This window comes from Saccoglossus kowalevskii, chromosome 18, assembly GCF_978046115.1.
Source record: "Saccoglossus kowalevskii chromosome 18, keSacKowa6.1, whole genome shotgun sequence".
Classification (NCBI taxonomy): Eukaryota; Metazoa; Hemichordata; class Enteropneusta; family Harrimaniidae; genus Saccoglossus; species Saccoglossus kowalevskii.
In genome coordinates, this window is record NC_140658.1 from 13321576 (window position 1) to 13339478 (window position 17903).

General features: G+C 38.5%; 1 protein-coding gene across 1 annotated transcript; it reads right to left on the reverse strand.

Annotated features, from left to right (window-relative positions):
• Nucleotides 1–14749: 14749 nt before the first annotated feature.
• Nucleotides 14750–17070, reverse strand: LOC100375530 (serine/threonine-protein kinase mos-like). Its single transcript, XM_002736186.4, has one exon. The coding sequence runs from the start codon at nucleotides 16947–16949 to the stop codon at nucleotides 15828–15830; it is 1122 nt and encodes a 373-aa protein (XP_002736232.4). The 5' UTR covers nucleotides 16950–17070; the 3' UTR covers nucleotides 14750–15827.
• Between the last annotated feature and the right edge of the window lie 833 nt (nucleotides 17071–17903).

The following is a 17903-nucleotide window of genomic DNA, read 5'->3' on the forward strand; positions in this document are numbered from 1 at the left end:
GTCCAGGCTTTGATTGGCTTCCATCATGTAATTGATTCATCATTGACACATTTTTTTTTATGATTTGTTTGCCTGTAAAAAAAATACAACACTTAAGTATGTTATTGCGAAATCCACGATTCCGCCCTGTAGTGGCGCCATCACTTATTAGCGGTGATAGCGCCATCACATTTCAAATTGTGAGAGCCTGCGAGAAGAAAACGTGTGTCCTTCGATAAAGACGACTCTTTCTCTGTGACCTTGGAATACTCCGGTGTAATACAGCCATCCATGCATATAATCGCGCCAGACGATTCATGTTCTATATGAAACACGATATTAAACGCCGTTGCCATGGAGACTATCGAATGCCATTTATAGATAGAATAATTAACAGAAATATTCTAGTGAAAATGGGGGTAGGCAAATCCAGTAGGTAGTTGGTCACGTTTGACCGGTTGATTCACAACTGAATGGTTGCTCGAAAGTTGTAGTCCGACGACATGACTGTTAAAACACGGCGTATCGGGCAGATATTTTGAGCAGCTCTAGAAAATACGATTACCATTTAATTACAGGACTATAATGGCGAGGCGCTGTCATCAATGATTATATAGTTTATTTATTTAATGTTTTGTTAATTGTATTGAGTAATCTGTCTTTGACCTTGACCGTGTAGTCGAAAGAGGATATGATGATGGACATTATGATATAGTCTATGGCGACGAAGTCCATATACGTCATCTCTGACAAACTGAAATATGACAGCGCCAATCAGATGTACACCGTATCATTGCGTAACGCGCTGGAACTCTTCGAAGCCAATGTATTTACCATCTTATGGCAATGTCACGACTCGAGGCAACGCATGACGTAGTTGCCTCCGAGTTGTCTCGTGTCAACGATATAATTGTGTCGCCAAAAAAGCTCAGGCAACGTCGCCTGACAAATAGTCGCCCGTCGCCACAGTTTGTTGCCTCGTGTATTCGTTGTTGTCGCTGCGGCGTTGAGTTTTTCGGTTCGCTGATTCCCGTACTGCTTCGTGTAAACCTAGAAATTGTCGACAATTAGCAACACACCAAAACGTATCGTAAAACAACAGTATAATAACGAAGAGGAAAATAAAACTCTTGAATTGACGTTAATATCGCCAGGCAGCTCACCCACACAAATCGTTAATGGTATTGTAAAATACTTTATTTTAGCTGGAATTAATTTTCGCTGAAAAAACATTTTGGGTGTTTTTTTATGGAGTTTAAATTTATTTTTTCACTGATTTTTGATGAGTTGAATGTAAAATATAGGGAAAAAGGTATATTCGCTGGATTTTATTTTCACTAAATCATTCCTTCAGCGAAAATGGAGAAAATTAATTTCAAGCGAAAATAAAGTATTTTACAGTATACAAATATTATAAATAAATGAATAAAATAGCGTAGTACACAACGTGGACAGCAATGCAAGTTGTATTGGAACGTGTTATAAGTATGTAAAATTAATCTAGCATTATCAAACTAAAATGAAAAAATATTATTATTATTATTATTATTATTATTATTATTATTATTATTATTAAAAAATCTTCCACCAAAATATGTTAGTGCTCTGGTAGTATACGTATATTATCACAGAATAGAAGTAGATATGGAGGTTGCTTATAAATAACTCCCAATGTACGACAGGGTCATTTACTGTAAACCCATATATTTTCACTGGAATTTAATTTCACTATATTAAAGCGCGGTGGTCGTCGCGCAGCGCGTGTTCAATTTTTTATGTAAATAAACAATGTATTTTACACGCGTTGTATACGTCGCTATGAGTACCATATCGAACAGGACGCGACGTGACGACTGCCGCTCTTTAATGTTTGAGCATGTGGATGGACGTTCACGAATTTGACAGGTAAACAACCGGGTTATATTGTTATTTGACATCTTCAAGTCAATTTATCTTTAGCGAATTTTACTTAATACATCCACAGTACTAGCTTTACTTCCTATGTTAGCTACTATTTGTTACAAATAAGGCTGCGTGTCGATTCATTAAAGAACGTGCGTTCTGAAAATACTCGTGCCGTTTTCATAAATAGTCCTGATAGGCGAGTTCTAATCCATTAAATACTAAATCAAGTATCAATAAATTTGACTGAAGTTTCCGAATGCTGGCACAGTGAGTATACGCACTTCATTTGTTTAAACGCGGTATATTCAATAGACCATTTTCTGTTTACTGCGAGAATCACGCGTTATGCGTGAAATCGAACGTAAAAACAGGACAAACAAAGGTCATAGCGTCGTACAATCTCCCCAGGCAGAGTTCTATCACGAATGAATATATACTTTCGGTGATCTAACCGCAAGGAACTCTGGGAAGGAGAATGAGCGTCGTAGTGGCGTCAAACATCGCGTGGGATTCGACAAACGCGAAGTATTTTGGGGACATTTCCATTCATAATAATGTGCTGTACACATTTCATGATAGGCAATTTCGATTAAGTAAGGGTATTCGGAAGCGATATTCCTCTGTCGAAGATCGGCCGGTCGATGTGAGTTACGAAATAAAGAAAGTCTAGTTCAAAATCAAATCGTTCGACTTTTGCGGCAGACGTTCGACGCGCGTCTTTCATACATCTCGCGAGATCTCGCAATTGTACGGAAAATCACCTATTCCATTCGACTTAGAGTATGAGTATAATATCCAAATAAGGATAAGATCAAAATAAATATCTTCATTTACTTCCACCACTATCCTGAGGGACGGTGCCTCCGCACATCGCAGTACCATGGCAACCTCTCGCACATCGTGTCAACACATTGCCTCGTGAGGGCGTTTAGTGGTGTCACAGTGGCTGGCATCGGACCATGATCAATACGCTCATTTATAATACATTTTTGTATTAATCCCGTTGTTCAGTATACACCTCATGGCTTGTTAGGAATTCGCAAAACTGAATTCTCGGGTATGTGCGTTTAATCCGTCTATACAAATTGAACGGTTCAAAATTAAAGAAGGAACGCAGCTGGATTAAATATCGTGGATTATCCTATCAATGGAATGTGTTGTTTTGATTCAGATCGCGCCATAGGGTGAGACATGCGATGATATGGTGAGGTACTACGTCAATGTTAGACGCGTGTCCCCGCCCTTAGATAGGAAGGTTCTCCCTAGTAGTAGAAGTATCTAAAAAAACATGTCTGAGTTGCTACGGACGCATCGCGCCAAAATTAAAGCGGAGGTGTCGTCACCTGCGCATGCGTCAGATGGCCATAGCGTGTCATTATTTACAAACAAGCGTCCACCCATAAGCTTTTGCGTTTTTAGCGTGTGTTGTTATCGTCGCTTAGGACTCAATTCCCGCGCGTGCGCAGGTGACGACCCTCTCGCTTTAATAGCTACATTAACTGGACACGATAACTGATCATAACAAATAGTAATATTAAAGCTGCATGAGAGCTGCACGTTTTCTAAACAAGAAGTAGTAGTGAGCTAAATTAGATTTGTGATACCCACCAAATACATGTCACACGGCGTATTTTTTGATAATGACTTGCAAATAGCTGGCAAATTATTTGTTGTTCGAACAAAAACATGGCATGACACCGAGCACTGTGTGTGTGTTGATCCTAGCGAGGGTTATACCATCACAACAAACCGCACGGTCAAATGCGTCATTTTATTGTAGCATGGATGTTCTTAGTACATCCATGATTGTAGCTAGACTGATATCTGTTTTTCCTCGTGATGGACGAGTAGAATTCGAGAAATTGGTTAGCTTTGTTTTGGTACGTGCTAAATCAATGAATGTGATGTCGTCATAATATCAATAACGACATTGTGTCGTCTGGTGGCGCTCTATTGTTCGGAAGTGTTTGTCGCAGCTCAGTTTCGGAATGAAACAAGGTTCGGATGTCAACTGCATTGAGGTTGGGTTGATCTGAACACGCTGTCACCATGACACGGCGCATGCGTGGTTCACTAGCCGATGATAATACATGTAAATGGTAAGCGGGGGCTTTAATCCGGTGTTGTTCTAACCTGGCGTCAGCTGGACAAACATTTTTTTACTGTCAAGTTTTATGAGAGTGCCGATTTGTGGTGACTCAAAAAAACTCGTAATAACATATTTTCCCTTAAAGTGCTTGTGAAATGCCTGCTATTTTCTGGCCCAAAATCATTTATTTGTACATCATTATCATTATTGTTATGATATTAAGTACAAAGTCATTTTTTTAAGTGAAAACATGGTTTAAAACTCAATCTACGCGGCCAATTTTAATTGTATGTATTTTAAAACGAGGCTCCTCATTGCATACTCAAATACCCCTGGTGACGTATGCAGGGGAACTTGCTGGTCAGCGTGCAATGCCGATAGTGTATATAATGCATATTTCTTAATCAATTTTCTCGTCTTTGACTAAATTGCTATTTGTATTTGTTTCCCGATGAAGAATGGAACATAAAGAACACATACTTTATCGTATAGGGTTGAGTTAGACACGAAATATGACGCCTTCTAATGTAGCTGGTCGCTGCGACCGACAGCGTACTGCACAATCATCACAGTCACTTGTATTGTGTTCGATGAAGTTGGCTAAAGTGCCGACATTTATTACCACGGAACTCTCCACGATCTCTTATATCTATGTCGATGTTTTCCAAGTTTGTCAAATCTGAGTTTGCCGTCTGGTTTGTCTTTTAGTTATTTGTCAGGTTACTGGGTATATTCATATCTGATGCATTCACTAATATTCGTCTAAGTAAAAAAAAAGTTTCCAAATTATAGTAAAAAGAGAATTTTTTAACATTGAACTATAGCAATCAGTGAAATGAAGAAATAATAAAACAAATATATAATGAGTCGATGATTTGTAAATCGGTTACTACTAAATGGTAGCCGCGTGCGAGGGAATTGACGTCCTGTTGAAATGGGTGAACACGTCGGGCCACGACGAGGACAAGTGCGTGAATGGCGACGTATGATTGGATAACAACAATAATTGAGAGCCAAACAGATCAGAGTGTTATTCGAGTTAGCGTCATTTGTCATAAATACGACATCACATTAAAAATGACTTAGTCGCAAAATATTGACAGCCCATTCAATACGTAGATAAAATTGCAAGAAAAGATCACAGAAGTGTGAAGTCGTCATTCAACACACCATTTATTAAACAATTTAGAAACTTTTAGACAGTGAAATTAAAAACAATTACCAACTTGTCAGCATTGCTACCTCTTACATAACACAACGGTTAGTAAAAAAAATGCTTTTTTACTAACCGTGATAACACAAACGTTATTCAAGTTCAGAATCGCACATCATTTGAAACACTTACCCGAGGTTTCTCTATCGTCTGAAAGCCGACGTGATGAACGACGGAATATGGCTCATTAAAGCGCGGTGGTCGTCGCGCAGCGCGTGTTCGAATTTCATGTAAATAAACAATGTATTTTACACGCGTTGTATACGTCGCTATGAGTCCCATATCGAACAGGACGCGGCACGGCGACTGCCGCTCTTTAAAACGTGTTAGCACTGTGCTAGTTGTTCGGCAAATCTGCGGCATGATGATATATAGAGAATGTCCATCCTATTTTTTCTCTTACGTGATTTCGCAGGCACAAAACACAGGTTACAGGTTATGTAAATATTGCTATTTTGGTAGCCCTTGCGTAAGGACCATGAACGCTCCCCAAACAAAATGTTTGTAGTTGTAGCTTGCGCATTCGTAATTTTAAACAATTATGAATTGTAGTCATTATTATTTGCGCTTAATACTAATAAATACACAAATTTACTTTTGGAATTTCCGATAACAAAAGTATAACCTAAACACCAAGTTACCATCACTGTCTGAATCGACCACCTATGAAAAATGCCGTATGTTAATCCAACATGGTCAAAGACGTAATATTCGGCTTCCGCGCTTGTGCAGACGTTACAATCGATCTAAGTACATCTTCGCTAGCCAAGGTCTAAGTTTATTCGGCCAAGCCTCTAAACGACCATCAAATATGCGTATTCTAACGGCGATCCCAGTAGTCAGGTGCGTTTCATTTTAAACAAAATGGCGGCACCCAGGAATCGTGATATTTGTGATGATAAAATTGCGAAAGTTTTCGGTGTTGGTGCCCTCAAGCCTCATCAGGTACAGGCAATCGACGCAGTTTTGTGTGGGAAGGATGTCTTCATAGCAACAAAAACGGGAAATTGAATTTTGTTTTATAATTTGGTACTTCCAAACTGAATGGGCGCCTTGTTTCGAGGCGCGCCCAATCAGATCTCACGCAGTTAGCTTATTTGATCCCGCACGGTATCGTGTAGAGGCCTATATGTCGAAGACACGGGACCGTGCGATTCGGACGATGATTTAAGTAATGCTAATTCACCGTTGATATTTGTCCGCGTTTTCATTTTACTGGAAATGTGTCGTTATATTTCGTACTATTTATGTATGACTGGCGCCAGTGCTTTTTTAGTGTATGTTCTTGCGCGTTATGTGTCGCGGCTTCTGTAAAGTCAAAAAGTCGGCCGTAGCAAATCGATACCTACAGAAATCTTAAATATAAATACATACGAACCAGTGTGATGAAATAGTTACTTGTGAATGGAGAAAATTCTGGGATGTTGTCTTGCGATACAGCCTTTTACAAAATGTTTGTTTTATTCGGTATAATAATACAAATATTGACCCTAGCCCGGGTCACTATTGCTATAACGTATTATGTGTAATCGAGCATTAATATGTATGACACCGAGAATCTGAAGTCGCGCGTGAATACCGTACAATGTATTATGGGTAACCTTGCAATATACGTGACGCTGCGAGACCGAAGTTATGGGTAATCGAGCCAATAAATTTTCATTTGGTCAGACCGGCCCGGTAGCGGACCATTATCATCACAGCAGAACCCCATCCCGATATTCCGTCAATGCTTTACAGTGGGAAAACATTCGGGGGGGGCAGTAAACTGAAAACAAATACAGCAATTCCACTCCATAACAAAATCATATTAAAAACATAATAGGTAAATAAATATTTCGCACAATTCACACATTGTATCGACGAGAATGAGGCTTATGTGTGACGAGACCAAAAATCTCGTGTGGTTAAATTGCATTGTGGGTAGTAACGAGAGTACGAACACGTAAGTCTCAATAGACACGGAAAATTCTTGTTTTTGTTTTTTTTAGCTATTCCCTGTTACTGGCTACCTAAAAGTCGAAAGAAACAACTTAGGATCCTCAAACTACTTTTTGAGTTGTGAACTTCAATGTGGTATGATGTATTTTGACAAATATTCAATTCAAAATGGCTGCCAAAGTAGCTGGTTGTCGCTATGGAGAAATACAACTGAAAGGATCATTGGTTCCAATGAGCAAATTACTGAGAGTATCCCTGTTGTTATATTTTCCTATAGCGTTATGTATTTGTATTGTTGTCATGACTCACGATATTAATATTTGTACTAGAGTGTTGTCCGTATAAAACTCGAGCGTGGTAGATTTAAACAAAAATCTACAGATATGAACAGAAACAACTACAGGGAATAAACTACACAATATTCAATAGAAACTCAAATTAAAAGAAAGAAAAGCTCAAAAAACGGAAAGAAATAATTTGGACAGGTTTTCTACTTCTACCCTCAGCGTTTCTAATGGTCAATTCCTGTGTTGATTGATTGTTAAAATTGGTGTGCAGTGCATATGGTATTTTCAGTCAGGCTACTACAAAAATAACACAGGCATGGCAGTAGCACGTTCATGGTATTTATAACCTGTATATTAATTATACCATTAACCATGAAAAGAGCATATGTAGCATCAAACGTCCATTTATTGTCTTTTTCACACACTTAAAAGTGGAACACATTGAGAGAAATTAAGAAAATGCGGCCTTTATGGGACGATTCGCCGAATTATAATGCGGCGTTACTATGTAAATTGCACGCCATAAATAACAAGTATAACATTTATATCGATATTTTCTGTAGGAGTGAACCCTGGAAATACCCGCTGATACCAGTGCACGTCTGCGATGAAGTGTGTTGCGCAGGTTTAGTCACGTACGGAAAACATATTTATTATATTGAAAGTTGTTCCGGTTCACGCATGCATTTCAACTTCAGCTGGACGCTATATTAGTGTGCAATACTACGACATGGTATTAATGGGACGATTTAAAAGTAAAACGTGTCAGGCCTCATAATTTTAAAGCCTCATAATTTCAAAGCATCGAACCAATTCAGATTAGTATATAGCACGTTTCTAATTTGAATATGTTAATTTTCAGAACAATGAAATGAGAGTTTCCTTTTTCAACACGCACTATATCAACTAATAATTGCCATAGCGACCGCCCCCATTTTCCATATAGCAGTTCAATCCTCTGTAGAAAGTAGGTGACCAGCGGTTATTCATAATAATTAATGTAGTTAACATGTCATTAAATTCACCTTGAGCATATTTAAATAATGTTGTTTGACATTGCGTATTGAAAAGAGTGATTTATTGCACAATAAATTAATCTTTCTGTTGCAAACATAGCAATAAACGTTTTGAATTATTCGATGAAAAAAACACGAGTTTTTAAAATATCTGTAGTATAAGTAAATCCGGTACATCGACATTTTTATCCGGGATCTTTGCTCGCCGCGGTCTCGTGCTCATGGCGTGAAGACAGCTTCGTTGAAGTGGATGCGGGGAATCTTAAATTTAAATATTAAAATATTTGCTCCTTGCTCTTCGTGCGCGTCTGGTACTGCACAGTCCCTTCTTTGTCGAGGGACTGTGGGTACTGGTAGACTGATTCACGATCATGAACCTGCTCTTATTACTAAAACCTTGAGTTATGAGATTTTGTTTGAAACACGAAAACAGTGAAATTGAAATTTTAAACGAATGTGGGATTTGTGGACTGAAATTTCAATTGATATCTGTATTTCCCCAGTATTTGATCAATTTTGTGGGGGTTAATTCGTTTCACCTTACCTAGTTTTGGATGTGATGTCATACGGGATCCATGCTACGTATACAACGCATGTAAAAAACTAGAAAATTGTTTGTTGGAACGCGCGAACTTGAAGTTTGTGAGATCTCACGAAAAACTCTCATCAAAATGCAATTTTAATATAATCTTCATAAGTTCTACGACGCATGCGGGCGCGTATTGCATTTATCGCATCAATATTGTGATGGTTCTCTGATTAAATACAAAATAAAATTACCTTACTTAAATAATTTATCTATTTTCACGTTTGAATTACGATTCATGTCTTCTGTATGTATCGAATTCGATATTAATAAAGATTACTCAGTAACAACAAATCATGATATAATTCAGACATGAGAACTGTTTCCATGGAGATCAATAGTTGATTTAACGTGTATTCTCCCCCAATGCGTACACGACACGTGACCTTAATCACGTGACCTTAATGAATATTATACAAAGGAGATGATACCCAGTATGGTGTCAGATCATGTGCAGTATGTCGCCATTCATCATGCGAAGGCTTATCATCATCGACATCCTTACATCTACTGTCCCCAAATTTGGTCTCGCGATAACTTAGTCACTCCACCCAACGTGCACACTGCATGGTAGTACTTCAATTTGAAATATATCTTGGGTATACCTCTAAGTCACTGTCTAAGTCACGACGGGGTCTGGTATTTTTGTCCAGTCTCCAGTTTCAAAAGTTACACACATTTACAGCATATAAAGCTGCTGAAAATAATCTTCAAAAAAAACAAAAAAAACAAGTAGCGTTGTTTAATTATAACAAAATCGTATTCATCATTCTTTTAAAAAAAAATCGTTATCTAGATGGGGGACCGCTCGTACACAATAAATAACAACAACATATATCGAAGTTTATAAAAGACGTACATTATTCACTACACATTGTGAACATTTTCACATTTTGGCTGTTTGGCGGTACTCTATCATTAGAATGGTAACCAGACGTGAAGATGACTGTCCAGTTAGCGATCTAGCATATACGGGTACTACTGATAGAGACATGTGAGTAAGACTGGTACGTACGTTGAAGTTTTTTTATTAAAAAAAAAAAACATTGACATTCAAAGCCGTACATTTTGTGCAAATTTTTCACACCAGTCATTTTTTAAAGAGGCATGGGGCTGTGAAAATAATCAAGCAATGATACAATATTTAATTTATCGAATGATAAAAATTCGGCAAACAGATCTAGAAGAATAAATTTCAGATGAGTTATGAAAACGACCGTCTGCGCATGCGTTACCCAGACGATTCTCCTTCTGGAGATTAGTACTAGTATATTAATTCAGTGAGTTCTTTGTTAATGTCAATTTTTCCTGCATGGCAATTGACTAGCTGCGTTTGGCCCAATCAGCGTGAAGACTGGCGTAGTTTGCCGTAACAACCGGGGCGGAGACGAGTTTGGGGCCGTGTTGTTTTATTTATTAGTAAGTCATATGGCACGTAGCATGTAGTTACTGTATTGAAATTACGCACACAATAAACTAACTTTATAAAGTTTGCATCATTATAGCTCAAATCAGCAAATACAGAATACATATGCGTTTTTTTATCGCTAGATATTCTGCAACAGATAGTAGTGCACCATATGAGACAAATATAGTAAGTACGTTTTGATTTTATGTTGTAGTGCCCGTGACGTTGACGAAATCATCGAGGTACTGATACCAACTTCAGATACGACGACACGAACTAGAATACACATGACGGTAGCATGCTGAGGCAACGAGGTCCGACGAATACGTGCATGTGCACACAGTCACTCTCCTAGTAGAGTGACTGTGACTGTGCAGTAATAGTGTCAGTGGGCTCTCGGTGAAAACGAATGCTAAAATCGATGCAATAAAGACATCATCTTTGCATGGAAAACATATGTTTACAACACTGATTATTTATTTGTTAACGTACAGTGGTGTAATATCAGAGACAAATAACAAACAATTACTAGTATTCACTATACCTTTATTTATAGGACTCCCTGTATACGCGAACTCTAGCCAACCCGGGGGCTACTACGTGGATGCAAATTTGGTGCATCCAGCATTACACCAGAACGGTGCAATGTACTTTGAGTCAATTTTGTTGTTTTAGTAATCTTTGCTACATTGTCGGGTATTTCAATATTTTTTTTAAATGTCAAACCATCCAGGTGCCTGTATGTACTGATATCCGCCCACGTAGTTGATGGCGGCAAGCTGCAGCATGTCCACTTTCAATTATTGTATCACGTGACTAATATAATGGCTGCGATAATAGAAATCTGGCAGGGGGCAGCCCGTTGTTATTTGTTCTTTTCTGCATCACACACGATGAGTATTGTTTCAGAACACGCGCAGAAATGTGATCAAAGGGTGGGAATGACAAAGTTGACAGCAGGAAAATGGTTGTACAAGTGGTTACTATTTATTATATGCAGGAGTTTTAAGAGAAGTTTTAAATAACATGATTGATGAGTGTGGAGATTGGTATAAATACGCGCCACTCGTGTGACGAAATGTGATGTTATTTATAGGTGTCCTTTTCATCAACTCTTTAAACGCCATATTGTCCCGCCAAATCGTCTTTTGCAACACTCTTTGCACATAGTAATGTATTTTCCATAATTTCTTTGTTAATTTCGGCCTAAATAGACATAGTTTTTAATTACCCCAAATCTTGGTCAAAATTTGGGGAAAAGATCGGGAAACGTTTGACGCTTGAAAAACATTTATGGTTTTAACAAATCAGTATAGGTTAGACGTACTGATCAACACGTTCGTGAGGTGAGTCAATAAAAGTTAATATCGAAAATGTGGCATTAAGTGATTGAAAATTTTACATTTTTTGAAAAAGCCTTGAACGGAATTGGGCATAGGCGCGTTTTCGAATTTCATGTAATACAAACAATGCATTTTACACGCGCCGTGTACGTTGCTACGAGGCCCATATCGAACGGGACGCAGCGCGCAGTGGCGAATCCAGAAGAGGGGCCATGGGGGCATGCCCCCCAAACGCATGACGATTCGTATCATCTGGATTACGCATAGCTTCTCTGCAATTTACGCTCCGTATATCTTAAGCGTAGCTTGGACCCCCCCCCCCCCAATACATTTTGCTGGATCCGCCACTGGCAGCGCGACGACCACTGCCATGGTCTTTGGCAGTTTCGTGTCGGACGAGTTTATTACACTACGGTCACAACGATGACTATATATCTAAAATTCCCGAGAATGCGTACATTGCTATAGTTGCCAGCCGTTACATATTTTTCTCATGCGTACTGACGTTATTATACCACAAACCCATTTTGATACTTCAAGTTAGCACAATCCGTACTCTTTTAAAGGGCACGGGGTGCACTAACCGCGAACTCCGCGAAGTAATACCAGACCACCTAGTTACGCGCAGATAATCGAATGGCACATCTCCACTATCTGGACAGAAGCCAAGATACGGCACAGGTGTCCGTCTGTCTGTCTATATATTATTATAATTTCAAAATGTGAATAAAATATAAAACAAATAGTACTATAAAAGAGAACTATAAAAAAAAAAAATTCAACCAGGGGCTAGTACTTATAACATAAAAATATATTCTCGGTCCCATCTTTGTTAAATGGAAGACCTAAATTGGATTCTTTTTTTACATTTGTGCTATTCTAAAAAAACACGTTTAATGGAAGAGTAGCTCACCTTTCACAAGATGATTGAGTATTAGGTGACATTCCGCTGTGGCTGTCCTCCAGTAACACCCACACTGTGCATATGTTATGAATCAGACTATACCGTGACTAACAACGCCTACGCATTGAAGCTATTTTTGTTGTTGTTTATTGCTTCATGACTGATGATATGACAGCGTTCTATATCATAATCAGTTATATTTTCGATCACGACAATGACATTACAACTCATCAAATTCCACTTAGTTGTCTGAAAGTTCACCAGTATTCGATTTAATTTTAATAAACTGGTTCTCACTGAATCACCAATTGGAAAAAGGTCAAGTAGCCTCAATGAAATGTGCTGGTTGTTGTTTTGTTTTTAATTAAAGAAACATTAAAATGTGACAAATACTACAACAGAGTACTGGTGGATTTCAACATTATATTTCGATAGTCGGCAAAATTTGAAATTAATTAAAGAATCATCCATCGTCAAACAAAACCACCATAGCTATGCGATAACAGTGTGTGAAATTTTATATTAAACATAGGCTTTCTTTTTACAATAAATAATCAAAACATGACATTTTTTACCAATTAAATGGTTATAATTATACAATATAAGAGGCAAACTAAGTCCCGCCGAAAATTGTTTGTCAGAGAAGGCGCTCAGACTTTCACAATAATTATGACAGAATATTAATATAAATGGGAAATGTTGAGAAGATTTTATAACAAAATATAAGTTTTCATCTTCCTATCCCCAGGTCCAAGACAAAAATGACAACCTGTCGCCAGGTACTCTATAAAAAATGCGGTTGTTTAGTCTACATATTCTCACGTCAACAAAGACCAACTGTACAAAGTGCCGAAATTGTATTTATTGGACTTGTGTTATATATTGGGGATATTCATGGACACATCACGTGATTATGTCGCGATTTACGCTGGTTTTAACTCGTAATAACTCTTTTACGAAATAAATGTATCACCCACCATGTTGTTTTTGTCAAGTACTAATAAACATTGGGTTTTCATATACATTATCGTTCGAGTTATTATTTATTAAATAAATGTATTAAATCTAGACTTTGACAATACCACGGATATCCGAGCACTGCGATGACGACAAATTTCATTCGCCAGCGTTTTAATAAGTTCGGTATACGCTTGTATAGAGCGATAAGCAACCGACTTGTAAACAACCATGACGATATAAGACCAGATAATATTTCGAAAGCGCTCCTCAGATTGGACAGATGGTGGTACAAAAAACAAGGCCCTAGCCTGTAAGCCAATTGAAAACCTTCTTGCTAAATCAGTGTAACATATGATATGGGGATTACTCCAAGGGACGTCAACGCAACTGTAGATTAATTAATCAACAGGTTACTGAATGGAACCAACAAAACAAACACACCATGCCGTGCTGTGAAACGATGTTATTATTTCAGCAAAAATATTACACTCGTATTTATATTGACATATGTATTCTACATAGATAAATAACTGCCCGTTATTAAATTACAGTCATGGTAAGCGCGTGTATTATTATTTTTTAATATTAACCTATATGTATCTGAATATGACACCAAACTACCCTTTTAATGACAGGGCAAACAGTTCACATTGTACTCCAGTAATCCGGTTTGTTGCATATTTTGAAAAACGACAGTTGTGTGACCTAGATCACGGGTGAATGCTGTATGTGCTACGAGAATCATCAGCAGAGATTCGTCGCCATTGCCCAGCTGCAACAGCGAATCCAGGCTTGATCAATCTCCAGAGAGAAGGATCATTCTGGTTTCCAGCTACGAAAGTAATTAAAATCAGGTATTATAACGTAAAAACCAGTGTGCGTGAAATTCAGGTGTGCCCCTTTCTGGTATAGCTGCTGCCGTTATAGCGCCCATTTACGGGAGCTGAATTACAAAACGGCACCGACGAAACTATGTTAAAATTCGAAAAAACACTTAAAATTAGGTTTAACAACAATTGCCTGAAATATAGCAAAACATAGTCCGTGTCAAGCGGAGACCTAACAAATAGTGCAGTGATGTGTTAATGCGCGCATGAATACACTAATTCCCGGGGATGTTTTTTTTAATAAATATGTTTTATTCTGTAAATATTTTTTCTCACTTTTTATTCTTTTACACCATCATAAATACACGTCAGTAAATAAATCAACACATCTCCGACTGTAGCAAATTATACAAAAGGTAATATAGAAAATAAGTACAATGATTTTACATTAGATCTGTACACTTAGTTAAAGTCACTCTCTTAACCGTGTGCAATATATATATATATATATTTTTACAAATATACAAACGCGCATGCGCAGACCGGGGGTCCCTGGAAGACTTGTTAGACGAAATGTTAGGCAGCGGTAAATATCGTACAGAATCTGTGAATAGTATCTACAAGAATTTCAGTGAAATATACATATGCAAATTGTACAAAATATACATTATTCTCATGACATTGTTATTCAGTGAAAGAATGTGTGTCATAAATACCATCTTGATCACGTAGGCAAATATGATGGTACGAGTTTAAATATAGAAAACTATCAAACCTCCAACGAAAAAAAAAAACGATTTTGAAAAAATGTAACCACATCACATTACAATACAATACAATACATTACATTACATTAAAATACAACACAGGTACGATAGGACGACTATTAAAATATTGAAAAATAATAAAAATAATAACTATCCAAATTGGAAAATAATAAAAATAGAAAAACGACATTAATAAGACCAGTTTTTAAAGCTATATACCAAAAATGGTTAAATTTCTCGACTTCTTTGGTCATTCCCTCCGCATATTGGTGGAATTTAATTGGTGTGTTATTCGACAATGGCAGTGTCAAGAGCTCCATGTAACACTCTCAAACAGTCAAATCGATATTTGTATTATTTCTATTATTAACGCTTTCAAACGTGGAGTCACGACATTTCAATGCGTTCCGCTTTTTTTTAAATACAAGTATTGGATTTTCTTTCTTTTTTAAAAACACAAAGGTGTGCGCGCCTTAATGCAAAGTTCGGGCCAAATGATTGGCGATGTTTCGTACAAAAATAATGGTATTGTGTTCAACGTTTTAAACTAATGAACATCGGCATTGCAACCCATCCACGTGATATGGAGAGTCACTTTCCAACTACCATTTGAATAGAGTTTTTGAGGAGAGTTTCTCAAGCAGTTTTGTAGCGGTCGGTCTCTGTTCTGGTTTTGGTGACCAACACTGCATAATAGCGTCAACGTACCAGGCCTCGTCCATGTTGTTCAATACTGTGGTTGTAAAACTCGGACGCAGGTGATATGCTACCACGCCGAAGATGACCACATGTTGATTTTCACCGGCGAAGGGCTGTTCCCGTGTCAACATCTGCCAAAGGGTGACTCCGTAAGAGTAGATGTCAGCTTTGGTAGTGGGGACATCCCCTCGTAACAACTCGGGGGCTCTGTAAGCAAACGTACCTGTTAGATAGGATCTTTGAGTGGGACTGACATGGCCCTCGTCGATCTCGTCCTGTACCGTCTGACAGCAACCAAAATCGGCGAGCTTACATCTGTCATCGGGCGTTATAATCACATTCGCCGGCTTCACATCGAGATGCGCAATTCCATTATCATGTGTATAAAATAACGCGTTGGCAATATCCAAGGAATAAGTTATTCTCCTCTCCCGTGGTAAAGGGTCCCGGCTGTCGTTAATCACTTGTTGTAGGTTCAGATCACCGGCGTACTCCATAACTATGATGGCACAATCTGAGAAATTATCACCGGCGCTCGCCAGTATGGTTCGCACAATATTTGTATGTTTCAGCCTCAAAGCTACCAGTTCCGCTTTAAAACTCTCAACAGCAGCTCTCTTGTTTTTGTTAAAAATATTGATTCTCTTCACAGCCACCCTTCGCCCACCATAGCACCCCTCATACACCGCTCCGAACCCACCACTACCTATCAGGTTGTTAATTTCAATATCGTCAAACTGGAGTCCCCGGGAAACGATTTGGGCGGATGACAGGCACGGTGGCATTGGGCACGAGTCAATTTCTCGCGAATAACCCGAATCACAATCGGGATTAATAACCTCAGTCGGCATATTGGAGTTCGTATCCGCATATATCGGTACATAGGAAGGTTTCCGTCTTCGTCGGCTCGAATATCGTCTTGCCTTCGGACGGTGAATGTTCTGTTGGCGTTCTCTCATCTGATTCAACACAGGCCGAAGCCTGCGCAGAAAAAGACGAAGAATCTGAAGAAATATTTTCGTCATTGTTCAAAGATAATACAGTTCTTTCAAGCGCAGCACCTGTTGATTTCTGCCATGTAGCGAAGACAGCGCTGCCACCAGGCATAGAGTGATGAGCCTGGGAGCTAAGCAGTACAGCCGTACAGCCGTACCTGGTAATAGGTCCACCAGCCTATAGCTTCGATATTCTGCATAACTTTGCGGGCGTCGTCATTGCAGCCTTTGCGCGATATTTACATCCACCATTAGCCTGGCGTCCATCGACGTCATCAACCAATCAACAGACGTCACCACATTTACAAATATGTCATATTGTTTTCAAAACTATTTTTGTCATAATCGCCATATGGCGGGTGCTCAAATTTGAATAGAACGTTCCACTGTGTTGACGGTGGGCGGTGCCTCGCTGGCAGTGAGGGACTTTTGCGGTAGCGCTATTTATAGCTACTAGCGAGAGTCTGTTGAACTTTTGCGATTACAGAATGTTGCGTTTGGAAGAACGTGGTATAGGTGTTGGTACATGCACTTGAAGAAATTGATTTTAAAAAATCGTTCCAATAATTCAAAACATTGCGAGATTACAAATCCTAAAATGAAATTATGCGTGCACGGTTTTGAAATTGTTGTTGCCATAGGAAACAATGGTAATTTGCTGCACGATTGCTTACTCTGCTATCTGTTTTGTTTGGGGCGACTGGCGTTGCGACACGCCGTATCCTAGATGGGCTTTGTGTGACTCATAAACGCCCTCAATGCACATTGGTTGTTCGCACGAAATTTGAAAGCGGGGTGTGCAACAACCGCCAGCGTTTTAAATCTTAAGCAAAAGTTCAAATCAAATCGAATGAAAGTCATATAAAAATATAGAAAATTACACTAATTAGATATGGCGTCACGAGAATTTGACCACTGGACATTTCATGGCAAAATGTCGCCTTTATTTGGGAACGTCATTCGTAACACCTCAGACTAATAAAA